Source organism: Phalaenopsis equestris, unplaced genomic scaffold, assembly GCF_001263595.1.
Source record: "Phalaenopsis equestris unplaced genomic scaffold, ASM126359v1 Scaffold225623, whole genome shotgun sequence".
In the NCBI taxonomy this organism is placed as follows: Eukaryota; Viridiplantae; Streptophyta; class Magnoliopsida; order Asparagales; family Orchidaceae; genus Phalaenopsis; species Phalaenopsis equestris.
Genome location: NW_018243663.1, coordinates 51,225 through 74,384, shown reverse-complemented (window position 1 = coordinate 74,384; position 23,160 = coordinate 51,225). Strand labels below are relative to the sequence as shown.

At 36.1% G+C, this 23,160-nt stretch overlaps 1 protein-coding gene across 1 annotated transcript in view; it reads left to right on the top strand.

The window, feature by feature from the left end:
• LOC110037835 (cystathionine beta-lyase, chloroplastic) overlaps positions 1-23,160 on the top strand; it is a gene marked incomplete at its 3' end in the record, with an annotated part of 33,713 nt that overhangs the window by 9,230 nt on the left and 1,323 nt on the right. The window contains 3 exon segments of the mRNA XM_020742563.1: positions 14,504-14,621; positions 14,974-15,081; positions 15,155-15,257. Coding sequence (XP_020598222.1) covers positions 14,504-14,621; positions 14,974-15,081; positions 15,155-15,257 — 329 coding nt within the window.

The following is a 23,160-nucleotide window of genomic DNA, read 5'->3' as shown; positions in this document are numbered from 1 at the left end:
GAGTGCATTAAACTTTTGTTAAGAGAAAAAATAACTACCAGCAAAGCATTTTCCAACCTCAAGTGAGCATATATATAAAAATAAAATATATATACAAATACTGTGTTGATCAACTAGGTTCTTAGTTCAGCCAGAAGAGCTTTGGCATTTGTTCCGACCTATTCAAAAAAACACTGCATTTTCATATAGCCATTTCGTCAAGGACAAAATGATGATTAGGCGGCTTGTTTAGCCACAAAATCAATAGTCATTCCGCAATTAGCATATCTCTAGAACTTTAGGTTGCAAATAGCACATTAACTTCTATTTTATGTGTTTTCAGCAAAGGAATAGTGGTTATTACTGTGTCAATATTTCACAAAAGCAGGTTTCCAGGGTGTGACGAGTCATATTCTCCTATTAGTGAGAGAACCAAACTAGTCATAAAATTAACCAGTTTATTCTAGCATTCCTTGGCCTACAAATTTACAAATAATCGTATCTCACAAAATTGGAATTTACTAGTGATAAGCCACATATGCGCTCAATTTAGATATTGTTAGTGTTTCTTGAGTGGAGCAATAGAAAGCTTACCAAAACCACACCTGTAATGGAGATACCCTGCTGCTCAAATATTCCGGGTTGAAGTAGCTTGGCAAAGCATCCATGTCCACTTCCATTTCGAGCACTAGCCGAAAGCGAGATGCCGAACTACCGCTGAACGGGAATTAGGGAAGGAGCGGGTAACCATTGTAGTAATCCATTACTCGAATGTGGGCCACAGGGATCGATCCGCAGCCCGCATTTAGACAAAACGACGGTACACCGCGCTTGGGAAGCCTTCCCAAACGGCCGCGATTCATGGCTAGCCCCCGCGCCACGATTCTACCACCAAACCAAACTGACCCTAAATGTCTCTTGATAGTCTATCCCATAAGACCGAGTAAAAAAATTGACCACCAAACTCCCCCGCGCCACGCTTCTAGCACCAAACCAAACAGACCCTAAATGTCCCTTGATAGTCTATCCCATAAGACCGAGTAAAAAATTTGGCCACCAACAAAGTCTTGAATCTTATGATGCTTCCTTTTGCTTTGTAAGTGACATTGAACACTCATTTGTACCCAATGGATCTTTTATCCAGAGGAACCTTTGCAAATTCATATGAGATTTAGGTTAAGAGCTTGGGTCTCCTCTTTAACTGTCTTTTTTCATTCTGGACTTTGAAATCTTTCATGAATGAAAAAAGACACAAATTTCAATAATATGAACCTCTTGTAACACACACAAATGTCAATAATATCCTAAATAACTTCTAATTTAGCCGCAGGGGGCCTATGATTCTTCAAAATCAATTTTCATAATTTGGTTATATTCATGTACTAATAAATTAGCATTATTTCTTATTACCTTGTCGGAATAATCAAACTTGTTCTTATTGACCCACTTTGTTCATGTAACTTGTTGCTCATTGGGCATCTACACTAACTCCCAAATATTATTTATAATAAATTAATTTATATCCTCTTTACATTATTAATAGCGAAAATTCATCTGCTAAAGCTTCATTTATACATGTAGGCTTAATTTGTGATAGGAAGATAGAATGTTCTATCTCCTTTCTTATTGCATTCTTAGTTCTAACTTTCTATATTGGTCCTTATAATGAGTTCCTTAAGAGTGACTAGAATCATACCTTCAGTCTCTAGGTAAGTTTTGTGCAAATTGAACTTCTTTTGATGTTTTTGGCTAATCCAGGATTAGATATTCTAATCTGCAAATTCTTTATCATCTAAATCTTTTGTTTTAGGAAGTGTCTGATGCTACTAATAAAAGATCACATATATTGATTCTTTGACAGTCAAATTTTTTTTATTGAAAACTTTATATGGCTTGCTTTGATGAGTACCGAAGGAGCTTCATTAGATCAGGTATTAACTTTAGTAAAGCTATCTTTTCCATTTTTTTTAATATAAAACAAGTGCATCCGAACTCTTGATAGTGAATATATTAAGCTTTTTTTTTTTCAAAGTTAATATATTTTTTTCTTAATGATTGATATGTTGTACATGTTATTTATCACACGTATTTATTGCTTTAGCCTAAAAGTATTTTGAAAATTAAAGTACACTAAACATTTTTTAGCCATATAAAACGAAGTTATATTCTTTCTTTCTATCACACAATTATGTTAGGGCGTCCTAGATGCAAAAAAAACAATATTTAATCCCTTTCTCATCATAAAAGTCTCACATTTCTCATTTTCAAATTCTCCACTGTGATCACTCCTAGTAATCACAATCGATGATCTATTATTTTTTTTGAATTCGTCTTACAAATATTATAAATTTAATAATCACATCACTCTTACTAGATAGAAATATTACCTATGTGAACCTAGAATACTTATCAACTATGATGTACCAATATTTCTTTCTTAAACTTGCAGAAGCTACAAGCTCAAATAAGTCCATGTAAAATAATTCTAATGGTCTTGAAGTGCTCACTTGGTTTAATGACTCAGAAGATCTATGAGTTTGTTTGTCTAATTGACGGTCAACATATAAACAATCGTTATAATACTCTAAAATAGCTAAATTTATTACTATTGCATTCTTAGTTCTAACTTTCTATATTGGTCCCTTATAATGCTAAATTTATTATTGACTCTTAATTATGCATGCTTGCATAATCAAATCATCTTTGCCAATGCCCTGAATTATCATGATAAATTTTTAAGCTTTTCTGGCTTTAACAACTAATTTACGGAGTTCCCATAGGTCAATATTACTTTACCTATGATTAGTAGATAAGACTTCATCATTTAATTTACTTAAATATTTAAATGAAAAAAAAATTAAACATAGTATTCTTTATCGCACAATTAGCCGTTGCTAATCCTATTATGTTTTGCCCTATAAAGATATTTTGGATGGTGTAAGGGTCATAGCCAATGATGCTAACTTCAATTTTAATTAAACACTGATACACTTCGGACTCAAAATCAGCAAGCAATTGCGAAACGACGATAGATAATTGAAACAAGTCAAATAAGGCCCGCTCTTATGAAAAACAAATGCAAACATGCGATATACAAAAGTTGATTTACTTTTGTGAGGTAGATCGGCTCTCCGACACCCTAGACGTGACTAGGAATACCACCAAAAGAAGAAAAACACAATACCCTAGAAGTGGCTAGGAATACCACTAAAAGAAGAAAAACACAGAAAGACACAACAACCAATAAAATAATGCATAAATAGATTAACCCTATGTTACTTTCTTTAATAGAATCCTCCTACAAAAATTCAAAACCTTCCTTCCACTCTTTCTCTCCATGCTTCCCTAATTTCTCCTCTTTGAGTATGTGATTAAGGCCCTCGTGGCCCCCACCTGCTCCTTGGCCTCTTCAGCCGTGGCAAATTGCCGCTCCTTGCCTTCTTTATCTACGACAAATTGCCGCTCGGCCTGCTCGACTCTTTCTCACGACGCAGACCGGCCTTTCTGCTGGGTCGGGTAGCCTTTAACTGGTCCAGGAGGGACTGGTTAGCTTCTTTGTGTAACAATACTCTTCTTTCGAAGAAGTACATTGTCCTCAAGGTGGAAGGATGAGAAATGCTTGTGGATCACCTCATAAGGTTCCCAACTTGGTTCATCTCTGACAGTCCTTTCTACATAACCAATACATTTGCTCCCCCGGTGCACTTCTTCGATCTCTAGTGGCTCCAGAATCACCTACAAGTGTCGGCGGTAGTGTAGGCGAGGGTGTATGATCTCTAATCACACGTCTTAATTGTGATACATGGAAGACCGGGTGTAGTGCGGATGAAGGTGGTAATTTCAAATGGTAGGCCATTGCTCCGATGCGTGCCTTCATCTCATAAGGTTCAAAGTATCACGGTGAAAGTTTTTCGATTCTCCTCCTGGCCAATGACTTTTATTGGTAGGGCCTCAGCTTCAAGTATATCATGTCCCCTGGTTCAAATGACATCTCTCACCTTTGTTCATCTCCTTTGTTCATCCGCTTTTCTCTTCATGATTTGTTGAGCTCTCAATAGATGCCTCTTGAGCTCGGCTTGGATCCGGTCCTCTCCAAATACTAATTGACGTTGGATACGGTGTAGTGATATGACCATAATATATCTAGTGAGGTGGATCCCATCCATACAATATCTTGAAAAGGGTGGTATGTGCTGTGGTGTGATACAAAATATTATATTAATATTCTGCCGAAACAATCCACTTGACCCATGGCTTTGTTGTATTAGATACAAAACAACGCAGGTATGTCTCCATGCTCCTGTTGATCACCTCCTGCCTATCGGTGTGGGGATGATATGCTGTGCTCCTCTTAAGAACTTTCCTTTGCAACCTGAATTTCTTTTTTTAGAAGTGGCTGAGAAACACATTGTCCTTATTTGAAACAATTGATTTTGGTATTCCGTGCAAACGGACCACTTTCCAGATAAACACTGCTGCGATTGAGACCGTCGTGTTCGTGTAGTGATGCCGTAAGGGAATGAAATGTGCATACTTACTCAGATGATCCACAACCACCATGATCATCGTGAACCCTTCTGATCGTGGCAATTCTTTGATGAAACCCATCGTCACTTCTTCCCAAACCTTCCCCCGATAATTCTAATGGCGCAATAACCCTCTTGATGCCGTGGTCAAGTACTTGTGTCTTTGACATACGTCGCATTTTGCCACCATATCCTTGACGTCTTTGCGCAATCCCACCTGATAAAGTTCTGCCGCCAGAAGACTGCAGATCTTCTGCACCCCTGAATGTCTCCCAATCGCATTGCCATGAAACTCCTATAATAATATGGAAATATACTCCGATGTCTTGCATAGCATGAATCGCCTCTGGTGGAGCAGCTACTGCCCCTTCAGTGAATATCCTAGATCACTGTTCAGATCCTGTAGTAACTCGTCCTTTTTCTTCCTCAGCTCCTCATTCCGTTCACTCTTTTGTCGCAGGGCTTCCTAATATATGATCAAAGGTACTGATAGAGCCGTCAATTGGGGTTCCTTCACCTTTCTCTACAATGCGCCCGCTGCCTTGTTCTCCAATCCCGGTCAGTACTGGATCTCGAAATCATACCCCATTTGCTTGAATATCCCTCTCTGATGCTCCTCATTCACCATCCATCGCTCTAGAAGGTACTTTAAACTCTTCTGATCTGTCCTGACCAGAAAGTGTTGTCCCAATAGGTAGGGCCGCTACTTTTGAATTGCCAAGACAATCACCATCAATTCCCTTTCATATACTGACTGCAACTTTGCTTTGGCTGTAAGAACCTGATTGAAGTAGGCATTCAGTCGCTGGTCTTGTCTGAGAACTGCTCCCAACCCGTATTCTGATGCATCTGTTTCCACCGTAAGCATTTTATTGAAATTTGAAAGTGCTAATATCAGGACACTGGTCATGGCTTTCTTCAGATGGTCAAAGGCTTGTGTTGCTGCTTCTTATTTGAATTTTTTTTCTTTGACTGCTTCTTCACTGACCATGCTATCATGCCATATCTTCTCATGAACTTCCGATAGTAGCCGGTGAGACCCAGGAATCCCCTCAATTATTTCAAACTCTCGGGAAAGGGCCAATCAACCATGGCCTTGATCTTGGACTGATCCACTGCCACCCCTGTTTTGGTCACCACGTCCTAGGTACTCCGTCTGAAACTGTGCAGAAGAACATTTCTTCAAGTTGGCATACAATTGGTGGTCTCTCAATGTCTCCAGGACTATCCTTAGGTGCTCCACATGTTTTGTCTTTGTATGACTGTAGATCATAATGTCATAAAAAAAACCAGGACAAATTTCAGATATAATGTTGAAAAACCTTATTCATAAGGAATTGAAATGTCACTGGAGCATTGGTGAGGCCAAACGACATTACTAAGAACTCGTAATGTTCTTCATGTGTCCTGAACGTTGTCTTGTGCACATCCGCTGGATTCATCATGAACTGGTTGTTGTGATCCAGTTATATACCAGTTGTTGTGGTATATATATAAATCAAACAGGAGAACGATCTTTGAAGCGAAAAATAGAACGAGAAAATTCACACTAGAAAAGAATAACACAGCAGAATACACAAATTTACGTGGTTCAGCAAATTGCCTACGTCCACGAGAGTTGCAGAGGATTTTACTACTTGAGGAATTTATTACAAGAAGAACCTCTCGCTTCATTGCTCTCTTCTTCTCTCTCTACACCGAGATACACAGAAGAAACTATACACCGAGATACACCGAAGAAACTATACACCGAGATACACCGAAGAAGAAATAGACATAACCCCAATTGCGCTCCTGCCACAAGCCACCAAGAAGAAGCCAAGAGAGAACAATCTTCTTCTTCCTTTTGCCGCAAGGCTCCTTGCACTTCTCTTCCACTGCCACATGGAAGCCTGAAGAACTCTTCCTTCATCCCGAGGAAACCCCGAGCGCGTGAGCGGTTGAACGGGACGAAGCGAAGCTTCGCTTCGCGACAGAGAATCGCTGGCGCCGATTCGCGAAACGTGAGGAGCAGGAGCGAGCGGGAACTGATATCGCGAACAAGGGAGTCGGGAGATGCAATCGGGAGCGTTCGCGACTTTTCGCGAAATAGAGGAGGTGGGAGCGGGAGGTCGGTCTCCAGCACTAAAACTGGTGGTATCTTGACTTAAGATCAATTTTTGAGAAAATGACCGCCACATAAAGCTCATCGAGCAACACATTAATCACAGAAATAGGAAGCTTGTCCGACACCATCTTTTTGTTCAAAGCCCGGTAGTTCACGCAAAATCTTCAACTACCATCTTTTTTTTCACCAACTAGACGTGACTGGAAAAATGGTTCAAACTGGGCCTAATAATCCTAGCCTTGAGTATTTCTCTGATCAGCTTATCTATCTCATCCTTTTGAATCTGAGGTTACCTGTATGGTCTGGCGCTGATTGGTGAAACACCCTCATTCAATGTAATAGCGTGCTTTTGCTCCTTTGGAGGAGTTAAACCGCTTGGTTGTTGGAGGACATATGTAAATTGCTGTAGGAGCTGCTGGACCCTTTTTGGAAATTCTGTCAACTCTGAATCTCGAATCTCCTCAATGCTCTGAAACTCTTAAGTATCCCAGCCTTGCTCTTCGAATCGACTTGACCATGATTTTGAGCGATACCATAGTTTTGCATAAATTGGCATGTCCTCTCATCATCACCTTCCTACCCTCCACCTGGAACTCCATGGCCAACGACTTCCAATCCACCTTCATCTCCCCAAGCGTTCGTAGCCACTTCATCCCCAAAACTATATTTGTGCTGCCTAAATCTAAGGGAAAGAAGTCCTTCACCACATGTAGGCCGTGGAGTGTCAGAACCAACCCCTTGCAAATTCCCTAACTTTTCTCTATTTCCATGTTCCTATCATGACGTTGAACCTCCTTGTAGTCACCGGCTTCAACCTTAGCTTCTTCACAACCTGTTTTGAGATAAAGTTATGTGTGACCCCGCTATCCACCAATATCACAATCGGCTGATTCCCGATCCATCCCCTCACCTTCATGGCGTGTTTCAGGGTAAATCCCACCACCCAATTAAGGGGAACCTCTGCTACATCCAAATGCAGGTGCCCTCCTCCGCTGCTTCTTCTTTTGATTCCTCAGTTTCTGTATCCTAATCCTGAACTAAAAGAACTTGAATGATGTGCTCCTTGCAATGAGGTCCTGTGAACGGTGTCCTGTGGCATATTTCTCGTCACAGGAGTAATACAATCCTTTCGGTTTTTTGTCCTGCACTTCTGCATCTGCGAGTTGCTTGAAATTACCCTGGGCCGGGGTCTTATACTCTTCTCCTTCGGCTTCTCTTTCTGAATTTACACTGTCTGGGTCCTCGATGTTGTGGCTGTCACGGCGCTCTTGTAGAATTCTCCGGTGTTACCGCATTTGCCGGTCTTCTTCACCTGTTTCTTATACTCTATCATCTGATCGACCTCTATCATTTCCCTCAATCTACGCGGTCTCAAGGGGCCAATGGTTGCTCTTATATCAGGCTTTAGGTCTTTCAAAAAGTTATTTTCCAATCCAACTGTAGAAATCCTCCTCAACCTCCCGATAAGTGCTCGAACTTCTCATGGTATTCCATAACCTTTCCCATCCGAGTCAGAGCATAAAATTGCTCATGTTGGTCGGCTTGGAAACACTTCAACAAACAATCCTTAAACTCATCTCATGAGTGTATCAGATACCTTGCCTCCGCCTATTTGAACCACGCTGAAGCCTTCCCCTCCAAGCATAATCTCGCTGTCATGAGCTTCTCTTTCTCAGTCAACCCATTGATTGCGAAGTATCGCTCCACCCGGTACACCCATCCATACGCATCCTCCTCTTCGAAGATTGACATTTTTAATTTCCTGACCCATGCATCTCTACCCCAACTTCCTCTTCCTCCGTTATTTACTCCCATGTATCTAGGGTGGAACTCCATTCTTCGATTTTCAGCCCATCTCCTCCATCTGAAGTCCTAGGGGGTCGCTCTTGTAGGTAGTTGATGTCTTCTTCCGTCGTCTTTTTGCTGGATCTCCTTTCCTTTTGACCCGACCAAGGATTCCTTGATTAACCCTTTGTTAGGGTTTGCAACTGGAGCGGTCGACACGACCTTGGATTGCATCTCCATGAGCTTTTTCATCATTTCCTGTATTTCTCCTATGCTTTCAAATCCATAATTCATTCGGCTTTCAATAGAAGATGATCTGTTTTTCGTGTTAGCAAACCTTTCTTCCATACCTGATCGGATTTGCCCAACCTCTCCTTTTAGCACACCAACTTTCTTTGCTGCTATCCCACCAAGATCTATGCTCTGATACCAATTTGATATGCTCCGGACTCAAAGTCAGCAAGAAACAACAGCAAAACGATGTAAGATAGATGGAAATAAGTCAAATAAGGGGCTACTCTTGCAAAAAAAAAGATGCAAACAAGCGAGATACAAAAGATAATGTACTTTCGAGCGGTAAATCCATTTTCCCACACCCTAGACGTTGTTAGGAATACCATCCAAAAGAAGAAAAAACACAGCAGCCTAAATGCCTAAAAAAGATAATCGCTAGGTTACTCTCTTTAATAGAATCCTCTCACAACAATTCAAAACCTTCTTTCCACACTTTCCCTCTAAATCCCTCTAATTTCTCCTCGTTGATTATGTAATTAAGGCCCTCGTGCCCCCAACATGCTCCTTGCCCTCTTCAACCCCGAAAAATTGCCACTCCCTGCCTTCTTCGGCCTGTCTGGCTCTTTCTCGCTACGCAGACCGCCTGGGTTAGGTGGCCCTCGACCGGTCCAAGAGGGAGTGGTTCACTTCTTTGCGTAACAAACATCCACTAGGTCTTTTGGTTTGCGTGTAATGTCCTGTATCGAAATGTATGCTTCGAACATCTGCTTTCCAAGTACGGTTTACCTGCACTGGATCTCTAGTGAAGACATACCTATAGAATAATTTAGTCGGTCAATTTGGGAACCTAAAATACTGTCTACATTGGTGGAATGAATAACAGGATCAAATCGTGTAATAAGATTTTCGCTATCTGTGCATGAGTGAATCAAAGAATCTACACATAATGGGATGTTCTATGTAACTCTACTTCTATAGTTTCAAAATTTGCGTTTCAAATCACTGCACATCGTTCAACTAATTTGTGTTCTGCATCAGGTTTGAAATATAATGTTTTTTTACCCTTAGATTTCTATAATTTAATGAGCAATAAAAAAATCTCCTGATTTTCTACCATTTAACTTTAACTTTTAAAATACATTTTTCTCTAAATAATTTGTTAAATAAGCTTTATCCTGCACATGTGATTTTTCTTATTTGGCTTGCTGTGCATTATTTTCAAGTTCTACATATTGTAATGATAAACATCGATTGTTAGATCAGCAACTATCCTTGAACATTGGTTAGCCTCTAGCCGACAGCACCTTGCATTTTCTTGACCTTCTTGGATGTAGACTCTTCATTTCCTGTGTTTTAATTTAGAGGGCAATTCAACTTAAAGAGGTCTTGCTTACATTTAAAACATGTCGGACTTTTTTTTCTCTTAGGAGGTTAATTTTTAATTTATTTTTGAAATTTAAAATTAGATTTCTTACCCTTTTTGTGTAGAAATTTTTTTTTGAACATTCTTCCCAATTGATATAATTTTATATATTTAAGTTCCAAGTCATCACTAGTTGTTTTTGGGAGTGACTCATTGTCACTTAAGTCGCGATAATTGATAACTATAATTTATTTCTTTCTCTTCATACTGCCTCATCTTCTTCTGATAACAAGATCTGTTGTTAATGTGCTATTAAACAATCATCCAAATTACCAATGATTGAAGAACTTAATCTCTATTTAAAAAAAAAATAGATATCTTTAAAATCTACGCTCTTGGCAGAGATCATATAATATTATTTATATGTTTTTGGTTAGGAGTGCTCTTTACTAAGCGCGTGTAATAACTATTTTATTTAATTGTCTGAACATCTTTGTAAATTTTTCTCCGAGCTTCATTTTGAATAGATTGTACCTTGGATTAGATATTAATTTGTTTTGTTTTCATCTGTTTTCTTGTACATGCTGACCAATTTGTCCCATATTTAATTTTTTGTTCTAAAATTTTAGATGTTCATGTAATGGTCATATACATTCACTCGTTTACTATCAATAAATCTTAGTCCAACTCTATTGGTGTCCATTCGTCCATAGGTTTTGGAATTTCATTATCATCAAATGTGACAATTGTGAGACTTTTATAGCCTTCTAAAATGAGGTTCTAAATTCTCATGTCATGTGACTGTAATTACATCATGAACCTATGTTTTTAGAAATTAGTGGAAATAGCGCTAAATGATAATGGTGGTCATGTAGTGGAGTGCCTTTTATTTTGTTTACTGATACGATCAGAAAATATTTTTAAATCAAATTATGTAAACTGTGGGGATCATTTTTTGAATGTGAAGTTAATAATTGTAGATTTCATGCCCTAATATCAATTTTTGGTTTACGTGAGTCCAAAGAGAAGGCGGTGGGAAATTGGCCTGTTATTTTGTTTGCTGATACGATCAGAAAATATTTTTAAATCAAATTATGTAAACCGTGGGGATCATTCTTTGAATGTGAAGTTAATAATTATAGATTTCATGCCCTCATATCAATTTTTGGTTTACGCGAGTCCAAAGAGAAGGCGGTGGGAAATTGAACTTGTGTTATATTTCAAATAAGATCTCTTTTTAATTGTTTTTTAGATGAAGCATTAAATAAGATATGTTTGAAATATTAATTGAGAAATATGCGTTAAAGGCTAATTTTCAAAAGCCAATAAGACATATATGAGATATAAAAATTACAACATCAAGCATATTGCATAAAGACAACCATACAAGCACTTAGTAATTTTTATTTGGTTCAGTCAGAGTTTACATCCATGTCTAGGTGTTCACTATATCTATGATTTTTGCATTGACCGCACTAAATAAAATTGTCACTCCTTCAGTGGGTAAAGTAGTCTTTGTATCACACTTTGGGAGTATCTTTCATTTACTGATATAACCTTTCGATCTCCTTGGCAGAGACGCTTTGGGAGTATCTTTCATTTACTGATATAACCTTTCAGTCTTCTTGGCAGAGACTTTTCTAAACGTTCTTCAGCAGAACACTCAAATTATAATATATAATAAACTAGTAAGAAAACTACAATAAAAAGAATTGGATTCTTACACGTGTATGCGATCACATGTAAAGAAGCCAAGCTCATCACATCACCAAAATATTAGATTTCACCATAATCAAGTTAGTAATTCTCTCTTTTTTTTGTGTCAACAGCATTTAAAAATATTCTTTGCAGGAAACTACTTGGTGGATGTTTGGGAGAGGAGAGGGCTAGGATTTTTTTAAAGAAAGATGCTTCTAACAATCAACTATGATCCAAGTATTAAGATAGTTTATATATGAGGTGGTTACGTTTTGATTTTTTAATGACTTTTTTAAAAATAAGTTAAAATTTTCTACTTTTCTCCCGGCAGCAACCTCTCCAAAATCCTTAGATTTTCAAATGAAATTCAAATTTAAATGGTTTGAAATCATCATTAAGTTTTGGTATTTTAATTTTTGTGAAGATTTGTAAAAGATTTTAAGGCCCACTACACTTTGGGGAGACCTATTATTTTTATTTTCAAGGTCTGAACTTTTTAAAATTATATGAAGCATTGCAATATTTTTTCGAGAACAACAAATGCTTTGTGGAGGCTTTTTTATGTTTACTTTTTATCTAATTTATTTCATAAAATTTAAAATATATTCATCAAGTTCTCTATTTATTAAACTATTTGTAACGTTTTTGATAATATTAAAAAAATTTAATATGAACATATACTTTAATGACTTAATATGGGTGGGTGATACCTAAATGTTATTTACTTAAGAATTAGCTGAAACCATACTTGCTTATCTGTGATATTTTTGATATTTTGTTTTGTGTGGCATTTACAGTAAAAGAAATGTTGTTTCCCATATTAAGCCATTAGTCTTGATGTGAGCCGTTTTGATGGTGTACCTGTTACTTGCAATTACTTAACTTATGAAACCAACAATTCTTTATTTTTTTTGTGTAATTTATGATGATCAAAATTTATAGAATGCCATGAGTTTATGAGGCTGATAAATACCCAAATTGAACCTAATATTTAGCCATTTTTTGCTCAGTCACTGTACATTTATTCAAGAATAAATGTATTATTCTCTTGATCTTCAGAAGTCCAGTCAATCAAACGAATTCTTGTTACTGATTCTATTAAGGAAATTATTAAACTTGCAATTGAATAAAGGTATCATATAGATTTTTTTCTCACCTTCTTTATTAGCCTGCATAGTATTTCAATTTTAAAGGCTGTCTTTGAGGCATTAAATAACTAGAATTAAGATAATGCTATTAAATCAAAAGTTAAAGCTCTTGAAAAAATGAAATATGGGATTTGGTATGATAAGTATGGTTACTGGAGAAAAGAAATCGATGGAATGTGAGTGGGTCTTTATTGAAAAATATAAATCAGACGTTTCACTGGAAATTTATAAAAGCTAGATCGCCCTTTAAAGGTTTCAGTAAAATGTATGAGCTTTGTTACCATTAAATTTTTGCTCCGATAGTTAAAATGAAGATTGTTGAGTTATTTTATCATTAGTATCTACTATGAACTATAAAATATAATAATTCAATGTAAAAAATGCTTTCTTTTATGTTGGTTTGGAGGTGGAAGTGTATATGAAGATACCTCTAGTATTTATTTCACATATAAAACAATAGGTTTGTAGGCTGAAAAAATATTATATCGGTTGAAGCAATCTTGAAATACTTGATTTTGACATTTGTCAATATAATGCTTAACTTGAGATATAAATAAAGTTAGGGAGACCATATATTATTTGTAAAACTCACAACTTTATATTTAGAATCACCAGTTTATGCTAATAGCATTAACATGATAGGTTTTAACTTTGAAGGGATGTAGAACATAGAGTAAAGATTGTCTTAAGAATTTGAACTTAAATAAATAGGCGAACAAAAATATTTCTTTGGTATTGAGATTGCCCACTTTTCGTATGTAATCATTATAGCTCAATAGAATTATAACACACGTATTGAAGGATGAATGTTAGTTGGGAGGTACCTTTTAAGACTTATCTATTTATCACTACTAGACCTGACATTACATGTGCTATTAGAGTTGCAAGCCAATTTATGCACAATCTTAAAAAGTCTTGTATTAGAGAGGCATATAAAATCTTTTATTGATTGAAGGGAGCGTTGGGCAAAGAAATTTAGTGCAAAAGAGGGGAGAATTTATCAATAGTTCTAATGAAGGGTATTTGGGTCATTTATAGGAGTAGTGTGACTTGGATAATTAGTTAAATATCATGTACTCTTAGTAAATACAAGCAACTCATAATGTAAAAAAGTTATTAAATGTCCTTAATAAATAAAATAACAGCTAAACATTATCAAGAGCTATTAATGTGCAGTCTTTTAGATATATTTGTTTTTAATTAAAGTTTCTCGAACATTCCAGCCAAATTTGAATCTTGAAGAAACAGTCTGCCATTCTCCTGAAAGGTGTAGAAATACAAATTAGCCTTGCTGTTTGCTGCTTGGTTTCATTAGATGACATCAACTTGCTCATTGAGGTCCGACCTATGTGATACTATAAAATTAGAATCTTTACCTATTAAACTTCTTCTCTTATTTCTCTTGCAGAGGCACCAATCTTTTATTTTAAAATTTGAGATAAAGTACAACAACACTCTTTTATTTGGGCATAATGTTACCTATGAAACATTTTTTTTTTATATGCTTTCTTTGGAATATAGTTTATACCTGGGATCTTTCATGCCATTTTGAATTAGTTTGTTGATTATGTCCTTATTTTTGAAGATTCTTGAAGCAGTAATTTTAATCTGAGCGAAACTAATTTTAATGCTGCAATCATTTTCCTGTTTCTGGAAATTTCAGCTTGGCAAAAGAAGTTGCATTCCTTCAAAATGCAGAAGGTACTGGCTTAGCACCTTTTGACTGTTGGCTTTGCTTAAGAGGTATCAAGACAATGGCTTTGAGAGTGGAGAAGCAACAGGTACTACATATCTTTTGTTAATGTTTAATAAGTAATATTATTGTTATTGTTATTTTATTTTATTTTATTTTTTTCATTATGTTTGTGTTAGTATTTCTGCTAGTTTATGGTGCGCTTTTGTGTTTTGTGCTTTCGGTGCATAATATTTGCGAGCATTTTAATAATTAAAATCCAAGCAAAAGAGCTTTAAAATATCTCTGAATGACTTTGGTGACTTCCAAAGCTTCACTGTAAGCATACACGATTGTCCAAAGCTGTGACATTCTACACTACTTTGGAGTTCTTCACAACTTTTGAGATGAATTTTCTTGCTTTACTTAGTTTTGCTCCTCATTTTAGTTTTCTTTGACAGGCTAACGCTCAGAAACTTGCTGAATTCTTATCAACTCATCCCAGGGTGAAGAAGGTGAATTATGCAGGGCTTCCTGGACACCCTGGGCACTCTCTGCATTATTCTCAGGTACCCTTCCAAAGTTCATTTAAAATTAGGAGGCGAAAAAAATTGTGAAATGGTTTTGATGCGATGAATGCAGGCAAAAGGTGCTGGTTCAGTGCTTAGTTTTTTGACAGGATCTTTAGCTCTCTCAAAGCACATTGCAGAGACAGTAAAATATTTTGCAATAACCGTTAGTTTTGGTAATAACTTTACCATTTAAACCTCTTGTTCTTTTTTTTTCGGAGAAATCAAATTGTTACATATGAAAGAGTCATCTCTTCTATGTTTTATTCAATTATATTCTTAAATGCTAAACACGCTTGTTGTTTCACAGTTCACATGCTTTACTATTTAACTTGTGCCTTTTTCTCATTTCAAAATGTTTAGAAGGTTGATAACTTTTGCATATTTCTCTACAATCACAATGAGAAAAGGCGAATACAAGAGAAAAGGCGATAATTTCTTGTCTATTTTGAAATAACCATTAGTTTTGGTAATAACTTCTCCATTTAAACCTGTTTTTTTTTCTTTATTTTTTTTGGGAGAAATCAAATTGTTACGTTTGAAAGGGCCATTTCTTCTATGTTTTATTCAATTATATTCTTAAATGCTATACACGCTTGTTGCTTCACAGTTCAGATGCTTTACTATTTCTGTTATATTTGCCTTTTCTCATTTCAAAATTTTTAGAAAGGTGATGTTGATTTTTAAATAAATAAAAAAAGAGGAAATTAAAATAAACTAAGACATCCAAATAACTGCTCCTGCCCAGGATTCCAAAATTGCTCCTGCCTCTCTTTGTGAACATAACTGAGCCCCCCCACTTCGAAACAGAGGAATCGAAAAGAACTTTCACATAGCCACAAACCTCTCAGATCCTCACGCTCGATCATGTCAAATCAGCCTACTCTATCTCCCACACGATGCATTGATGGCTAGAGGTAGCAGGAAAGGCAATGACGGGATCGCGTCGTACAAAGTCTTCAGAAAATTCTATTTCATCTCCACGTTCCATAGGCAGAATCACACTGCTTCTTTCTGTTCGAAGAGCCAACTACCTGTGTTTGCATAATCCGACAACAAAGCCAAGCTCCACGTCTTCTTGGTCGTGATGAAAAACACATGGAATCGATTGTCTCCTCTTGTCTTCTCTGCAGTGGCCCCGATTCAAACTCCTCCGCCTCGCACAGTGCCTCGTGATGAAAAACACATGGAATCGATTGTCTCCTCTCGTCTTCTCTGCAGTGGCCCCGATTCAAACTCCGCCTCGCACAGTGTCTTGTCTCCTCTTGTCTTCTCTGCAGTGGCCCCGATTCAAACTCCTCCGCCTCGCACAGTGCCTTCCTCCCTTACCCTTCATGTCCTTCTTCTCGCGGTATAGTTGCGATTAGAGCAAGCAAAAACAACAATGACGGGTGTACATCATACAATGACCTCTGAAACTACTCTCCCTTCTCGCCTCTCTTTCTCCTTGTGACTGACTATCACATGGCAGGAAAAGCAACAACAAGATCATACTGGACAAAGAATTGCGAAACTCTTCCCGTGCCCTTCTGAGAAAGCAATGACGAGATCGATGCACGCTAAAAACTCTGAAAGTTTTTTCTTTTGGTTCACAGTCCTCTCTCGATTTATAAGTGCTCGTGTGATGCAACAAAGCCCGAAAGTCTTTTTACCTGTTTGAGATCGAAATTACATACAATGATTTTTTTCTACTCTCTACCATCGCATTTCCTTCTTTCTTACCCAACTCAAGACAAGCAACCATTTTTTATATATAATGTATAATATATATTATATATTATAAAGATAAAAAAAATCATAAAATTTTATTGTGCAAAGTCCATTACGTTGCTCGTCTCATTTGTAAGGTATAACAAAATTTTCAAAATATTCATTTGTGGAAGTCGGTACATTGAAGGACTATAACATCTTATAAACTGCGGTTTAAAGTATTTTGCTTTGCCCCTCGACCGCAGTGTTTACAATATTGATCAATACATCTTATAGATCGTCGGGCAAGCTAGCATTTTTCTGGTGCCTTGAAATGGTGGTAGGCGTCTGGAGATTGCCAAAATTTTTTGTCAATTTGTACTTGCAAATGATCTTAAAATTTGAACTAATAATTATTAAAATGATCTGAAATGTGGGGCCAATTAAATTTGTAAAAATAATTCAATTTTTTATTTTTGAACTTGTGAAAATTTTTAAAATTGGGCCTTTAAAATTGAATATGAAATATGATTTAAATATAGACTCTTAGGGCTTGAGAACATATTGAATTTGGGCTTTTAAATTTATGCTCTTAGGGCTTGGAAAATAATTCAAAATTTAGGCTTTTGAAATAAAAAAAAATTGCTATTGAATTCATGATATATCTGCCAGTGAACAAAATGTCTCTTTTAAAGCTCAACGTGAAACCTTGTGTATATTCTAAAGGTCTAATGTTCACTTAATTTTGAAAATTTTTAGTGTAATTCATGAGCTTTAAGATAACTCAACCGCCTTGCCTGCAGGGCAAACTTGTATGTCCCACTCAACTAGTCCGAACCTCTTCTCTTAAAGTACTGGAGCTGACTAGTCTAGTAAATTCAATAATGTTCAAATCAAAAACATAAGAATTTACAATTTTAAATCACATAGTATGTTCTTCTTCCTTGTAAGGATTGAAGTCTACATGGCTAACATTCTAAAGATCTTAAACTAAAAAAATTCAAATGAATCTTAAACTTAAAAGTTTTAAATGTTAAATCCCCAATGATGGCCGTGTTGACCGAAAATCTCAGCTGGAGGGTTTAGCTTTTAAATTAAGTTTTTCAAATTAGATTTTCAAAGCAATAAACTAAAGCAATAATTTAAAATCAAATCACTTAATACTTAAAGCAATCTCCATCCACCATTCACAATAGTTTGACAGGGTTAATAAATTTTTAATTGACTTTAGTTCACAAAAAACAAATGTCATATTAAGTGCATCGCTATATTTACACTCAAAGTAATTTCATGCCAATAAAAACGTGGCCCAAGTCCTCTGTTCTCGTGATTTGGCCCAAAGGCTCCATAAGAGTAGCGGTTACGACTAGAGCTCTCTTATCAAGTGGTTGTTGCCAAATGACATTATCATCTTACAATCGTGATCGTGGCTCATATATGTTGCCGAACGACTTTCTACTCCGAGTTGTGAACCATAATTATATGATTAATTGACATAAAATCTTCTATCAGATAAGGTCTACTTATTTATTTTCTTAGATAAACATCCAACCAGATCTATGAAGGTCTCTTGGACGACATAACTCATGGTGTTTTCAGTCAAATTTGGTCGACTAGCTCCTCTGATTAAGTAGATTATGGGCCATGACGACCCAGTACGACAAAATAATGAGATCTTGATTGGGTTTGTCATCATTTCTCAACCATCTGCTTTAAGCTCAAAAGTAATAAATTTTATAATCTAAAACCTTAAGTCTGATGTTTGTACTATATGTTGAATATTCAACACTTAGTGATTTGTCTTAATTGAAAGTGTTCTCATGTTATCAGGATGATAATTAACCATAAGATCTTGTGCCTATGGAAAATCTCAAACCCTATATCTTAAAGTCCTCACAAAATGAGGGTGAAAATTATCGGTAGTGTCTTATCTACAATCTCGTTTTCATTCTGAAAATTTGACTCTAAATATCAAATGCAAATCTTTCAACAAACACAACCACATAAGTTTAGGGAGTTGAATTTTTGAAGCTCACAGATTTCTGGCGACTTAACTTGGGAATGTTTCTCTTTCCATCTGTGGCTAGTCATCTCTTTACTATAATATTAGCTTAAAATTGACCAAATGTAAACACAATACTAAAATTTCTTTCATATATTGCAATCATTTGAAGTTTAAGTAAATTCTATATGGTGAGCATCAATGCATGTCCTTTAAAATTTAATTAATAAATCCACCACCGAAATGTCCCAACTGAAAGATAAATTTTATCTGATGAGCATTATAATGTTACCCTTGGAGTCAATCCTGGAATCTACAACTAAAAGGCTTCAATGGAAATCCAAAATTTGTTTGGTGAGCATCAAGCTATGACCCTGTGGATTTTAATTAGGTAATTTGCCACTGAAAGTTTCTAACAATTAGACGAGCTCTACAAGATGAACATCTGTGTGATATCTAAAACTTCAATTTATATATCTACTATTGAAAGGTCCCAACGAAAAGATAAATTCTATCTAGTTAGTATTGGGGTGTGATATTTGAGTTTCAACTCTAAATATCCACTTTCGAAGGATCCTAACAGAAATATAGGAATGTCAATATAAAGAAATCTATCGAGATTGAATTTTGGTGGAAGATATTGCGATAAGCAATTTTCATGTTTTTTTTGTTCTCTAAAGATAAGAATACTCTCTCATGGGGAATCCCATTCTTCCTCATCACTATTTAGCTTGATGGTGTAGAGATTCTCATCGCTGGCGCTATGGTCATTGCTTTAGTTATTCAAAGTTGCATGAAAATGGCTCAGAGGGAAACTTTTTAGAAAGCGAATGGGAATGAAAAAAGTATTGAATAGAGGTTTCAACAAATACTACCCAAGCAACCAATCATCAAGAAGTTATATTATTGCAAGTGTGTATTCCTCCACTGAATCAATTAAAAAAATATAAATTAGGTTAAAAGAAATTGCTTTACCATTGATTAAACAATCCTTTTGGTTTCAACAACGTTAAGCCCTTACCAATGAAAAGAAGCAACCTGAAATATTGTTTACTAGAATCTATTTGTTTAAAATGTTTCCAAAGAAAGGAGCTTAATGAAATGAATGTGCGAAAAAGCTTTTGGTGATCAAGGCCAATAAAATTCTACTAAGGAAGTTGCTATTTTTATGTGCTATGATAGCTCAAGGTTCATGAAGGTGAAATGATAAAGGACGATTCAGCATGACATCTGATTTATACTCTCAGAGATCCGCCATTAACAAGATCAGTCAAAAATTGACTTTGAAGAAGACTCACTCTCAGAGATCCGCCATTAACAAGATCAGTCAAAGATTGACTTTGAAGAAGACTCATTGATGAATCTCTTATTGATCAAAATTTTTAAAAAGTTTATCAAGAGATCCCTTTGTCAGCAAAATTTAACCCCACAGGTGGAGGATTACGAAATTAAGGCCATTAAGATATGACTATAGCTGTTTCATATTCTCGAATATATTAGAAAAAAAATCTGATAAAGGTATGTCTTCAACCACCATGCGTGAAGAGATTATTTAATTCAAGATGAAAGAGTAAAATTTCAGGGGGTTATCAAATTTAAGAAAAGAAATCATGATGTTGAGAAGACTTATTTAAATTTTTCAAAGAGTTAATGTGAGCAGCCGATATCACCAATCAGTGATTGAGGCTTGAGGAAATATTACACATGCGACTCAGTCAATGTTATTTTGGAAATTCTCTCAAAGGAAAGAGGAATGTGCTAGGTTTGAGGAAATATTACACATGACGACTCAGTCAATGCTACTTTGGAAATTCTCTCAAAGGGAAGAGGAATGTGCTATATTTTAGCATGAGTTTAATACTTGATTGAAAAACTCTATTGTGATACAAGAATGTGTTTCAAATCGAAAATAAAATTCCCCTGGAAAATGGGCATTTTAATATTTTGGGGTGACATCGTGCCTCAGGTCGAGATACTCAAATACTACTATTTATAGCTAGAAAATTTCCTTTGTAAGATAGGACTTTCTTATGCATTTGAGTCGACAACGTGTTCCAAGCTAAGATCCCCAACGACAAGGGTCAACATCACGCCTAATTCTGTGACCTATATCCACTTGGGCTGACATCGTGCTCATAGTCGAGATCCCCAAGTAACTCGGATGATATCGTGTTTTATGCCGAGATTTTTGAGAGTATGTTTAGGCTATCAATGATAAAGTTGCGTTCAATTGGGCAATCCAAAAAAAAAAGTTTCTAACAAGATATATAAGACGAATCTAGATGTCAATAATCCCTCTTAAAAATGCAAGATTTCGAATGTCAAGAGAGAAAATCTATCGAAATCTACCAGCTTCAACTAGTTAAGTTGGAGAAGCTTAAATCATCTTTTGCTCAAGTCTAGGACTCGAATGGAGGTCGACTCATCAAGCCAATATGTGGTCGAGTTGTTGATTTTTCTCTTCACTCAACAAACTAAGACCATAATGAAGTGTCCTGGTTGCCAGTCTGTCGACGTCAAAACATAAGACTATTTAATGCTCAAGTCTAGGACTCCAGAAACAATGTGATTGAAATACTGTCTTTTTTTTTTCACTCAACAAACCAAGACCGTAGTGAAGTGTCCCTTCTGCCAGTCTAACGATAACAAAAGCATAAGTCTATCCAACTTAACAAGGTCAAGTGATTTAGATGCATCGGGTTTTCTCAATTGATCGATTGATCAAAGCAAGTCTAAGGGATGATCCTTACTCAAGAAAGAATCTAATTGAGCTTGATCATGAAGTTGAAATATCAATTTTCTTCAAAAGGTTTGATTAAGCATTGAACACAAACTAAATGAACTTTGCTCTTTTTCAAAATAGTCTGATGAAATTTGAAGTATAACACCAAAAAAAAAAGAAGCAAGCTCAAACTTCATGTCAAATTGAGGCTAGCGACAAATTTTTCTTTCCTATCAAGATGAAGAGATACCTATATTTATTTTCAGTTGATATCGAGTTTTGGATCGAGATCCCCAAATATATTCTATATTTTATAATTTGGGTTAACATTGTCTCAAATACGAGTTCCCCAATTGAACATTTAACATATTTGTGTCAAAGCTAAATTCAAGTGAATGTGAATAAATACCTTTATCATCAGGCAACAAACATTTAACATATTTGTGTCAAAGCTACATTCATGCAATTTCAAATGTCTTACGTTCTTCTCTAGATTTGTCACAATTCAAAATTTTGAGCTTGTGATCTTCAATAGGTCAAATCAAAGAAGCTAGAAGCAAATCTATGGCTCAAGTGGGTCCTAAAAGTTGGACTCAACAAACTCAAATATGGTCGAGTCGCTCACAGCTTTTATCACTCAATAAATCATAAAAAAAACCATGGTAAAAGAGTCCCCTGCTTTATCGATTAAATGATAGATATCACTACAAGATTTATGCAAATTAGTGTCGGACAAATTCTATGCTAATGTGAGGATAATCCCCAATTAAACCGGTTTTGCCTAGGAATTGTGGTCCACAAAAACAGGTGTCGGTAATGCAATTAGCATTGAACATGTCTGATGCAAACAACTTGCATCTACAGTAGCATCTGTGCATGCCGTCGTTAATCTGCTTCGATGCGGTCTTCTCCTACTCAATTGTGAACGTCAGAATTTGCGTCGATATATGATGGACACGAATTGGCGTCGTTATTTGCGCCGACTTAGTATGCCAGAGAGATTATTTAGCGTTGAGTGTCAAAAAAAATTGAAGGTATTAGTGTCGGAAGTTTCGACGTATACCTGTAGCAAATTTAAAAAAAAACATAAAAAATGGTCGAATCTTCATAGCCTGTACAACTTGAATATGAATATCATAATCATTTACTTATCTACCATCATAACTCGAAACCTATATCACAAACAAGTACTAACAATGAAAATAAACATAATTTAACAATTATTAATCTAAGCATGAGTTTATATCTAATCATACAATATACGTTCACATACTCAAAAAGAAAAAAAAAAACATAAACCCTTATGACGGGGGATCATTATTAAACTCATAGCCATTCATACCCTCCTCCCTCTCTTCCGCATCCATAAAAGTCATAGGTCGCTTGCCCCGACGATGTGCAATACTCTATGTTAGTCGTGCTAGAGTCCTCTCCACTTTTTGTTGGCCTTCACACATTTGATCATGCATCTGACAGATCACTTCATTCATAACAGTGACCCGCCTGACTAGTTCCTTATGCTTTGATAATAATGACTATTAACCATCGACAGGAGCATGAGTGCTCGACCTTAAATGCTTTTCCTTTGCGACCAGGCTATAGAAACTCATCATCTTCTTCAAACCCACCTACCTCCAAATCTCAAAATCAGAATACGTAGTGACTG